This window comes from Electrophorus electricus, chromosome 12 (assembly GCF_013358815.1).
Source record: "Electrophorus electricus isolate fEleEle1 chromosome 12, fEleEle1.pri, whole genome shotgun sequence".
Taxonomy (NCBI): domain Eukaryota; kingdom Metazoa; phylum Chordata; class Actinopteri; order Gymnotiformes; family Gymnotidae; genus Electrophorus; species Electrophorus electricus.
The window spans coordinates 10,980,255-10,992,392 of record NC_049546.1 but is presented as its reverse complement, the minus strand read 5'-3'; the positions used below and the strand labels follow the sequence as shown (position 1 = coordinate 10,992,392).

The following is a 12,138-nucleotide window of genomic DNA, read 5'->3' as shown; positions in this document are numbered from 1 at the left end:
GTGGTTCTCCGGCGATGCCCGAGCCTCTGCAGTACCCTGCCGCTCTTGCGCTGGTGTGGGACAGCGCAGAGGCTGTGGGTGACGCAAAGCTCCGACAGCTCTTACATAAAACCCCACCGTGTAGCAGGCAGCCTGCCTCCTCTCCTCCCTCAGTTCAGCAGCAGGTCTCTTCAGACGAGAGGCTAGCGTAGGGAGCTCAGGCTAGCGCTCCGCTCAGCTCCAAGGCTCAGAGTGACACTTTGAGCTGAAACCCTGTTATTTCCCTGCAGGGACGTGAATGGTGGCTTTCCACTCCGTAACTTCTACTGTGTCAGTGGTGAGTGTGTCTGCAGCTTTGGAGTGTGTTGGTTTTTTAAAATTTTTTAAATGTTATTTTATGGAGCTCGCTCTCTTTGTTTTCGTTCGTTCGTTCGTTCTCTCTCTCTCTCTCTCTCTCTTTCTTTCTTTCTTTCTCTCTCTCTCTCTCTCTCTCTCTCTCCGTCTTCATCATTCTGCTTCTCTCTTTCTCCTGTTTCACACATATGGTCACCTGGAATTCTCACTAGCATCTCTTGATTCAGGGTTGATGGAAATCTAATGCAAAATCCATGTGGAGGTGGGGATCTCGTTTCTAAATGAGTCAGATGCGTTTCTGGTACTACTGGAATGCGACTGTGGGACTGTGGCTATGTGTCCAAGTAAGCTATGAATACATGGAATGTTTAATATTTAGACTGTGCCTTGATTCTGTCTGAGGTTGGGATGTTCCGTTTCAAACGGTTTATAATTATTTTCCTTATTCAGTTTTTATTTTTGAGACCGTATAAATTTGAAACCAGTTGAACAGGTAATTAACGTCTGTCGGAAACTCTGTAGAACTATGGGTATGTGCAAAATTTTGTGGATTCACAGCCACTTATACTCACAGCAATGAATTGTTTCCATAGCAAATAACTGTGGCAGGTTTTTTGGTTTTTGTTTTCTTTTTTGTTTTTTTTTTTGCTAGTAATAGACCTGCATTTCCACCACTGATAAGATCACTCTTTTGCCAGTTGTGTATACAAGGAGATCTACTAACTGAGCGCGCTCACTCGGTTCCCTAGCGGGTGACGGTGGAGCTAGCCCTGTCCTGGTGACCACTTATCTCATTTGTAGTGTGGACGGGGCTCCAGCCAGAGAAGCCGGGCCGTCGGTGGTGCCCAATGGACCGACGTGGTACCTTCTAGGCAAATATGTTACACAACGATGGAGCGGTATTAAATGGCATAGCATACCTGGTGCCCGGAGGGGAATAAAGGAACCCCAGCTGGGAACTGGTGCGAAGTTTTGCATGCTTGAAACTAACAGCACAAAAAGCAGCCATTAAAAATACTGCTGCTCATGCTCTTCATTAAAAAAAGCTATTGCTCTGAATACTGAGGAAATGCAAGCCTGACTGTTCTGAAATATTGTTTTCATTAGGCTGAAGGTTACCCCTTTCTTATCTTCCTTAACTGAAAAAACAGTAGCTATTTCACATGCATAAATATCTTTTATTTGGGGCAGAACTGTTCTTTTTAGTAAGCTCTAATAGAATTCTCCGATTAGAGTCAGTTGACAGCTGTGCATGTTTGTGTAGCAGGTTGAGTCTCATACTTCTGCTGGAGCCTGAGGTTATGTAGTATGATGCGTTAATAGCTCGTCATTATCTGACATTATCTGAGCAACGTGCTAACAAAGTTCTTTTGTTCTTGCCCCGCATCACGTGTTTTGTGTTTCCTTCAGTCACGTTATCTTGGGGGAAAAATCTAAACATAATGTATATTATATACAGTGGAAGACATTTATATAAATGTTCGTGTCTCCCCCTTCTAGTGGTCATATCTTTTCCTCACACTTGGGCCTTTTATCAGAAGCCTGGGACTTTGAGTGTGCGGCGCTGCCCTTACGATTATGCTCTTCCGGACTAAGATTGATGAGGTGATAGTTTACAAAACTCTTCATATTATGTTTCTTTTACAATATAATTCACCATGGAAGTGACTGATTAAATGGTCGATTGATTGATGTGTGTGTTTGGGCTTGTGTGATTGCGAGCCTGTGTGTGTGCACATGCGTGTTCCCAAACTTTTCAGGCCTCCATCTGCTTTCCTGCTGGTGTTAATATATATGACCAAAATACATGGTTGCATAATATATATAATTTTTATCACAATATTGCCTTTATTTGCACCTGTGCTATAGCGGAATGCAAAATTCAAAATGAAGCCTTTAACAAATTGTTTTTTGATTGTGTGTAGTCACTTCACATGAGTGTTCTGTGTGGCTTAATGACTCACAGTATTCAAATCAGCCAACAAACATCAATCCTTTTAGTCAAAATAATGCAGGCCAGACTTTTTTTTCATGTCACAATAAAGGCCTGCTAATGTGTTTAATGTGTTTATTTAATATAATCGCAGTCATGCACAGTACATAGCATTCATCCACATGAGCTTTCATATATATGTAATGTTTGCAGTATATACAGTCTGTACTGTGAACTGAGTTGGAGCCTCTTCCATCTTACCAAGGCCACACATGGACAACATCGCTAATCTGACTGGAAGAAGACCCATGGGGCAGGAAGCCGCAGTTTTCCTTTCAAAGGGCAGAAAATTAGAACCTTCCAAATTCTAATAAGTCACTCAAATGTAAAGTTTTGCCATCCCATCTGGGTTTAATTTGTCTCCGTTTATGAAATGTGTTTTTAAAAAAATCTTGTACTCAATCTGAATATAAAGTGAAGAAAATTTATTTTCTCTCAGCAGAGATTGGGTAAAAAGGGGCGTAAATTTTACAGGGAATACATTTCCTTTTGGAAAAACTTTTCCATGAAGATTTGAATTTGAATCTTGTAATTTAAAGTTTAAAACTAAGGAAATGCAATCAAGCACAAATTGGGTTATCTCCCACAGACTAAAGCTACTACGGAAGGCTCTCATGATGAGTTTACTGGCCCTTGCGGATTAAACCAAGAGAGGAACACTTCCCGTACAAAATAAAATATACCAATTAGGTAACCTAGCTGATGTGGTTTTAATAAGAGTCAGCTTTAGATTTCATACTGATTGTTCCAACCCCTTATCTTCCATTATAGCTTTAGGCTGCAGGGTAATAATTAAATTGTGTGGAGATTTTATCTTAATGTAAAAGAAAAAACCAAAAAAAACCCAAACAAACACAAGAACCACATGGCTCTTAGCTCTTGGGCTGAAACTGTGGTGATACTGTACTTGAATCCTTGGATGTCCTTTGGTATGTAGATTGAGGAGCTGAATTTGATAGGTGTGGACTAGAGAGTTACTACTTCACCTAAAATCCAGTTTTAGGAAATAAAAGGTCATGTCAACATGATTCAAACTTGAATAGTGGTGGCCTAATTCTTACTTCACAGAAGCAGCTTCTTGTCCCTGGCGCCCGTGATGTCGGTGGGCGTGGCTCCGTCTAAAAGCGTAAAGTGGAGCAGCGAATCTGTCGCCATCCCCGGCCCTGCTCCCATCAGCCCGCGGGGCTTTCAGAGTCCTCTGGCCTCTTTTCAACCTCAGCCTTCTTACTTGAACTCACTTGGCATCCATTATTCAGTTACAGCGAGAGGCACGACGAGCCAAGCAGAAAATGTAGTAGCTGGGATCGATGCAATTTATGGTAAGGTTCTTTTGAGAAGGTTGCATAGATTTTGCTTTAAATGCATTTTTTATTATTGATCATGTTTTTCAATGAAAATCAGAGGTAAAGCAGAAAAGGTGGCACAGGGTGTTGCTGACGTCACTGATTTGCCAAGTGTTTTTCCTACAGCCAGTTCTGTTCTATTATAGGGAGCCCAAGTGCTCCATGGCCATTCACTCGAAAACAAGTGGAGAGCAGGTTCTGTATGGTGGTTTTTGTGTGTGTGTGTATGGAGGTGGTGGGGGTGGGTGTGTATGTTTGTGATTGTGTGTGGTGTGCGTGTGCGTGTTGGCTGTGAGTGGGAGGTTCAGTCTTTGCAGAAACTGCAGGACTCCTGCTGCTTCACATACTTGGAGAATAAAGTCTTCTAGCTAAATCATTTCAGGATCTTCTGTGTATTGCTTTCATTATATGGACAAAATTAAATGTCTGTGAACATTGTAGTGTCACCCTACGCTTTGCATGGGGACTCTGCTGCTTCTTATCGCAGCTCTGAAAAATGAACTGAAAACAGAGCTCATATCTAATGACAAGACAATGTCAAAGAAGCATCTTATATTTCCAGTACATTCTACAGTTTATAGAAGTCACAAGACTCTTGACAGAAATTGGTAAAAAAAACAAAACAAACTAAACAAAACAGACTCTCCATAATTAGCCATGCTGTCTCTCTGCATCAGTGAGCAGCTATCCACCGAAATTTAATATGATGTTTAAAAATAACAGAGCAGGAACTGGCAATGCTATGACTCTGAATCAAGGACGAGGTGGGAGGAGCTAAGCTTTTGGGCCTTGGTTACATTTGGTCAATCCTTGGCCATTGTCTTAGTTAAGCTGATTAGCAGTTCACGAGAAGAATTTGAAGATGGAGTAGTTGTAAGATAAGATAAGCATTTGTTTTGCATCCTTCAAAAGAAAAGAAGTTACTTGTGAACCATAAATAGCACTTGAAAAACATAATTTAGTGTGTGTGCTTGCATCTCTGAAATAAAACCCAGAAAAGATTCTTTCTGAAATTCCCCCTCAAAACCCGGGAGTCTGGTTTATTTTTCTTATGCAAAATTTTAGTTTCAGTGTCAGCTAGGTGAATGTTTTTATAATTCTTCATTATATACATTCTCTGCTCCTCTGCAGTGGTGACTTTAAGGGGCATTGGCAGCTAATCATCATGCTAAAGTGATCAGACTCGGTTCTTGGCTAGTGGCCAGGAAGCACTGTGCTGTATGCATTTTCCATAAAGCTTGTCTCGAACATGCGCTGGTGTTTGATGCTGGAGTGAGGTCTTGTTTACTTCTGACCTTAGAACCTCTTAGCTTTATGGTTTTAATGCATTTTTAAAAATGTACTTGCAAAAAAAAGTTTTGATCCAGACATTTGCAGGACAGGGTTAGTTTGGAGGCCTGTTACTTTGGGAAGTAAGGCATCAGAGATAATGAAAGTGGATCCCCACAGTCCGTAGACGGGATGCTTTTCTAAGTCCATTCTTCAGGCCAGCAGCAGTGTGCTCTGACGTGAGCCTCTTGCTTAGTCATGGATCTCTGTGTCCCAAAGCTGACTGTCTCTGATACTGATGCTGGAGACTGGGGACCGGGGCGCTCCGTAGAGAGTCAGTTCAACGCCGCGCCCATCAGCTCAGGTATTAGTTTTCATATGTGTATGCTACCTCAGTGCTAATATAAGAATGTGTAAGCAGGTACAGTCACATGTTTTGGGGTATGTTATTACCTTAAGTGTCAGTAGTAAGCAGGTTGTTGTTGAAATTGAACAGACGGTTAACATGTAAAGGCAGTCTTTCTGGTGCCTGGCCATGGGTCGTGTTGTGTTGAAAGAGTGCTATTCAAGCTCAGGTGCCTGGTGCTTTTTTATGAAGTGGTGATATCAACTGGGTCATTCATGCGTAATTTAGGAGGACCAATATAAACTGAGCTGAGCTGCACATTCCAGCGCTGTTTGAAGCTCTTGGCGTTCGGGGTTCTTCACATGCTAACAAAGACTCTGTGCTCTCCTCTCTCACGAAAAAACATCCGGTCTGCTTTCACTTGCCTCTGCGCTCTTGTCATTCTAAACTGCCCCCCCCCCCCCCCAACCTCTCAGAGCACAACAAAGGCATGAAAGTGGTAAACTTGGACATGGAACCTTTAGAATGGTCATGTCGTTGAAACACCCCGCCGAGGAACTCGAGAATCAAAAAAAAAAAACGAAAGGAAACATCTTTCGATTGTTCACCACAGCGTCCTTGGCCCCTGGAGCGGACGCGCTACTTATCAGACAACAAAGATGACACATTCCACCGTCTGGCTGAGCGGCTCAGACCAAGCTGCACTGGTCGTACAAGGAGAAGTGTGTGGGGGTGTGTGGGTGGGGGTGTGTGTGTGTGTGTGTGTGTGAGAGAGAGACAAAGAGACCGATATGCAACACACACGCACACTGTCTTCCACCTCCAGTGCTAATCCCAAGCAAGAAACCTCTGCTCCACCAACACGAAGCAGGCTGATGCTTTTGAGAGGCCAGAGAAACACAGCCATTGGGCTGAAGGTGATGCTAGTATCCATTTGTGCGCACGCGCGCGTGTGTGTGTGTACGTATGTACATGTATGTACATGTATGTGTACTTGTATGCTCCCGTACCACATCTGCACAACTTGTTGCTGTGGATCTGTCTCTGTTCTGCACTCATTTCTCGTCTGTCTGATGGGGCGTCGCCATTAATGGGCATCTCTCATCACCCAGCATAGCCAAGCAATGTCTAATTTGCTTTCCTCCTCACCAGCCTCTCGTAGGAGAAATTTATAGTTTGTGTGTGTGTGTGTGTGTGTGTGTGTGTGTGTGTGTGTGTGTGTGTGTGTAGGCAGTCACTGGAAGAAGTTTTGGGGAGAAAGACTTTAGAGGAGCCCTGGATAACGGCATCCTGCTGTGCGAGTGAGTATAAACAACACACACACACACACACACACACACACACACACACACTCTCTCTCTCTTACAAACTCCTCTATACACACACCCCTATACACATGCAGTCACCTTCTCATGTCTCATGTACTTCTCATGTACTCCTCTTCACACACACTTGCATTCATATCAATATAGTACCGCACAGCAGTTTGTAATGGAGCCCTCTCTGTAAGTGTGTCTCCTTGCACCAAAGGTCAGTGTCCTAGTGAATGTAAGAGATGTGCTCAAAAATGCATCCACTTCTGTTAGTATCAGAAGTGCTGGGATGTTTGCAAGTTAAACCTTGGTGTGTGCAAAAATGTGTTTTGGCCAGCATGCAAAAAGAAGCTTGAAGGTGTTGAAAAGGAAAGGGTGTGAACAAAGAGAGGGAGAGATCCCGGGAGGACAGATGGGGATTTAAGAAGGGAGGATCCCTGGTTGTAAATAACGGTGTCAGCAGCTTCTTCCTGTCTGTTTCTTTTTTTTTTTTTTTTTTTTCTTTTTTTTTTTTTTTAAATGGTGTAATTCACACATGCCTAGGTTGAACTCAACATGGATGTATACACAGGATGATGGCATGTTTTACCACAGGAATCGCCTGTGTGCCTGAAGATGTGTGTGCACAAATGCATTAGATGATGTGCTTACCCTTTTGTGGACATATGGTCAAATATTTAAAATGTTTGGATAATACTAAACTAGTGTGTGTAAACATTCAGTAAATCTTCAATTAAAAGCAGAATAGAAATATGATAAAACACTACTTTAAAACCAGCCATATTTTTCTCTCGGTCTCCTCAGAGCATAGTCTGGGCATAGTTCTAATACTCTGGAGCACACCTGCTTGACAAGCTGCTATCCCAGACTTGCAGCCTCCTATGCTACTGAAGCAGCGCTGAACAGAGCAGTCAGAATCCGACTCATTAACCCATACATGTGTGAAGCCCCTTAGAAGGATTTTACCAATTCTCACTTTGTGTACCACGTAAACCCTGTTTACAGATGCTGAGAGAAGGATTGGTTTTTGATGATAAACCTTGACAAAACAATTGACTCTGTGGACAGTGAATAACTGAGTCAACTTCACAACAAATTAAGTTGCCCTAATGACTGCCGTCTAGCGTTTCTGTGGTTAATGCCAATGTAGTCTACCTTGGCTAAAGCTTACCAGTAAGACCATCCTTTGTGCATCAGAAGGGGAGAAATTCTGGAGAAAGAAAGAAATCATTTCCTGGACTTTGGAACAATATTTGCACAATATTTGCGCGTGCTCAGAAGAGCAAAGATGAGCCTCATTTGAAAGAGAGCACAGATTTAGATTCCAACATCCCAAATAAAAAAGGTTAGGGTCAGAGTTGATATTAAGGATATTTTGTTACTGTGTCGTGGGAGCAATGTGATTTATTAATACATTAATGAATTAATGAGGATGTGTATAAGAGAAAGGAAGAAATCATTAGTGCGTCCTGTTTTTGTTAACTTAGTTAACATTTTGTTCAATATGCACAGTTCTGATTAGTAAAAGAGATTTATGAAGTGTCTCCTCCTCTGAGTGACTAGTCTTATCAGAAGAGCCTTATAAGGGTATAAGTGGTTGTCACTGTGTTCGTGTTTCTGTCTGTAACTGTGTGTGACAGTCTATAGAGAGAGGAAAAAACCCCCAAACTGGAACAGTTAAGCTAAAACAGTTGTAGTGTCGTGTGTGTGTGTGTGTGTGTGTGTGTGTGTGTGTGTGTGTGTGTGTGTGTGTGTGTGTGTGTCCTCACGCATGCTGAGATAATTCCATTCAAAATTACCCGAACATCAGGTATTTCCAGTGATCTTTAATGCCTGTCCGTGAGGTCTGGCTCAGTCTCTCTGTGTGATACAGATTAGCAGTGGCAGTAGAGTTACTGACCCTGGTTTAATGTTTTCATGATGAGAATCTGATTCCCTACTTTAACACACTATGGACCCATGTCCAGGCCACAGGTGTATACACACGTGTACCATGGCGGGGATTTACTATAGGACATCTAAATCCAGGGCTCATCTGAATACAGGGCATTACCTTCCATTAGTGGGGCTGCCAACACCAGCATTTACATTTCAGGTTTTTGAGGTGATGTAAGTTAAATATTCAGAGCAGAACTAACTGCAACTCATTACATAGACACAGAGGAAATATGCGGCTAAGTACTGTCATCACCGTTGTGTGGGTGAACCAAAACGCACACACATGCATGAGATGCTTATTACTTCAGAGAAGGCCTTAAGGGCTCAGCTGTAACAGAAAAAAGATTGTGAAAGGTACAGTTGGTGTTCAGTGCTGTCGTCCTCTCTTCATGACTGCCACAGGCTGTCGTCTGGCATGCTTTGCTGCTTTGGTCTTCATGTTGGTGGAATGACAAGTCTCATACTATTTACTGTGTGTGTGTTTTATAATAGCCATATTGGAGAAAATAAGACTAATCCTTATGAGGGATAAAGGAATAGATTAGATAAGACTAATCGTTTTGAGGGATAAAGGAATGTGGACTACAAGTAAATTCTTTTAAATAAATTCTTCTACCCACATGCGGAGAATCTCTCTCACACACTCACTCACACACACACACATTTTGTAACACATGCTGTTTGGGTTTTGAGAGAACTTTCCAGAAAGTGTGTGTGTGTGTGTGTGTGTGTACTGACTTTTTGGCCCCTTCTGATGGGTCCCTTTGCAGGTGCATCCGTAACCACTATCCCCTTCTCATAAGGTCAGCCAAACACAGACACACACACACACACACACACACACATTAAAAACACTCTCTGCCTGTCCAAATTAAACCTTAAACGTATGTCCTCTTCTGCTTCTGGTTCTGTATCAAGCAGAACCTGCTTATGTTGCTGCTTATCTCTGGGCGAATTGTCTCAAAGGGTTTTTAAAGAGCAGGTGCCAAAAAACACCTGCCACCTACAGGAGCGGAGCTGAGACAGTGTCATAACGTAACCCAGTGAACATGCAAGTATGCTTATGAATTAAAATCTGCTGTCCAGATGTTATGGTTTATTTTTTTTTCCTCTCCCTCTCAGGTTGCTGAGTTCTGTTAAGCCAGGTCTTGTAAAGAAGATCAACAGATTGCCTACTCCTGTAGCAGGGCTGGTAGGCATTCCTCTTTTTTCTCTTCAGCAGGTTTTTGACGAGGATAACACATTTGGTGTGATTTTTCTGTGCTAGTGTGACTGAAGCCTTGTGTGTTAGGTAATACATCATTACATTTGTGTCACATTCCATAACAAGCTCATTTTTATTATATCATCTCTGAAACATCTGCTTCTGCATGGGCTCAGCTCGAATAAAGAAGGTGCAGTCTCTCGGTCTCTCTCTCTCTCTTTCTTTCTTTTTATCTCTGCCTGTTTGAAATATCCCAATTCAAAGGGAAGGGAGGGAATGAGGGAGTGAGAGTGAAGGAGGCCAAGCACTCATCTCCTGTTTTGTCATTTGTTACATTTCTCTCATGTCGTATTTTCATTTATCCATGCCCCCCCCCCCCCATTCTCTTTGCATCTTTCCCTTTTCATCTCAGAGAATCTGTGGCTCTTTTTCTTCTCTTCCTCTCATTTGTTTTCCTGCTTTCTGCCTCTTTTTGCTGTTTGGATTTGCAGGAAAACTTCCATTTGAATTTTAATGTTTCAGATATTCTTGGTTTCACTTTCAGTATTGTTGACTTGCCTGAAATCTCTTTGGTTCTTTGTGGTTCCCCTGTTTGTGTTTCTGTGGAAGTGAATGCATCTCTCCCCCTCATGTCAACATGCTTGGAATCAAAGCATCATGTCAGAGGATTAGTTATGACCGCACAACAATCTAGCATGGTGACATGTTTTGTGCGTGCTAATGTTTTGTGTGGTTAGTGTGGACTGTGTGTGTGTGTGTGTGTGTGTGTGTGTGTGTGTGTGTGTGTTTGAGTGAGTGAGCACTGTTTACATGTATTCAGTTTCATTGTCTTTGTAAAATAAAAGCATGTTTTGGTGTAATGTTTCTAGTGTCATTTTACACTTTCTTTCAAAAGCCTGATGAGGCTGATATTTCCCTTTGGTAACTAGGGTTTTATTTAATTTTTTATTTTTTATGTGTGGACAGCTTTTGGTATGTTGGCAGGATTTAGCTATAGTCCTATTTATAGCTATATACATGGAAGTGTGTGTGTGTGTGTGTGTGTGTGTGTGTGTGTGTGTACAGTCGCCTGGACTGGATGCTTATTACGCTGATGTTGCAGACTGCTGCAGTATTCTCTGCCCCTTCACTTGCTTCTTTGCTTCTGAAAAAGAATTTGAGGGTGACCAGTCACTTGGGAGAGGACAGGCAGCAGAACGCAGGCCGAGGTTTGCCTCCGCTGCGGGGCGGTGACGTTTAATGTGCGATTCCTTAGACGACGACTTCCGTCAGCTGTTCATACGCCTCCGCGTTTTCCAAGGTGCTGCTTGACAGTCCTGAAACAAATGTTAAAACAAATGGTTCATTTGGTTCATTTCTATTCCTTCATGTGAGACTAAAAAAATATTGCACTTATTATTGTCTGAGAGAGTGTATGTATTTTGTACTTCTAGGCAACAGCATTGATACTTGTATTTCTACAGTATTCAGTACAGTATTCTATGAGTAAATGACGAAGCACTTTTGTAAGTCACTTTGAGTGTCTGCTGAATGCAGTAAATGTCATTGTAAACTGATAGTAATGTATGATGGGTGGAGTAACTGAAAATTTAAATTTCATTATTTGTAAATATTCGACACCTGTAAAATATTTTATTGCACCAGCTCATCCTTATGAGCGACTTTATGTATGCCGTTGTTGGAGGTTGAAAAGGAACGGTCAGATCGTGTTTATTTATTATAATCTTTAGTTGGCTTAATCCCTCGTGCTTCGGATTTGCTCATCTAGTGCACACAACGTCAGCTAGTAAACTCCTGGAACGGCCCTTGTGATTGCTTCAGGGATTCCCCCTATAAGAAGTGGCAAAATCAGTGATTAAAAACAGTACTGAGATGTAGGGTGAGTGAAGAAGTCACGCGGTTAGGTCTGCTTCCTGGGTTCGGCTGGGAAGTTTAGGTCACATCCTTGTCTTCGCGCCCCAATGAATCAGACTCATGTTCCTTTGCAGGGCACTTCTCCTCTGGTCTGTTGCAAACACTGTCATATATGTACGCTCGCGTCAGTGGAGGGCTTGTATGTCACGGCGGGGTGGGGAATGGGTGGGGTGTCTGGGGTGGGGTGTTTGGGGTGGCTACCCAGAGTGCGTGTTAAAAGCAGTGGGGGCGGGGGTGCTTTTGCATTTCACATCACTTACAGTGGAAGGAGGATGAAGTGCCTTCGAAAAGGTCAGCAAAGGGGTGAAGGACAAAAAAACAGACAACAGCTGAAAAGGGATCAAGGGACAGAGAGGGAGAAGGCTGGAGAGAGAGATGGGAACAGAGGAGGGAAACCAGTTAAAATAATAGGCTGAATGTTGAAGAATTTAACTGCAATAAAAGTGTTTTGAAGGAAGTTTGGTTTGGCTGGGCTGCTTCCTCCT

General features: G+C 42.5%; 1 protein-coding gene across 11 annotated transcripts in view; it reads left to right on the top strand.

Annotated features, from left to right (window-relative positions):
• limch1b (LIM and calponin homology domains 1b) overlaps positions 1-12,138 on the top strand; it is a 65,188-nt gene that overhangs the window by 14,574 nt on the left and 38,476 nt on the right. For 9 of the 11 annotated variants that reach the window (XM_035531966.1, XM_035531965.1, XM_035531974.1 and 6 more), the window contains exons 2-3: positions 6,515-6,585; positions 9,658-9,727. In XM_035531966.1, the coding sequence (XP_035387859.1) occupies positions 6,515-6,585; positions 9,658-9,727 (141 nt within the window). Of the gene's footprint in view, positions 1-166; positions 317-3,493; positions 3,646-6,514; positions 6,586-9,657; positions 9,728-12,138 lie in introns of those variants that run through there. The other 2 variants (XM_035531967.1, XM_035531970.1) reach the window with 2 other exon arrangements.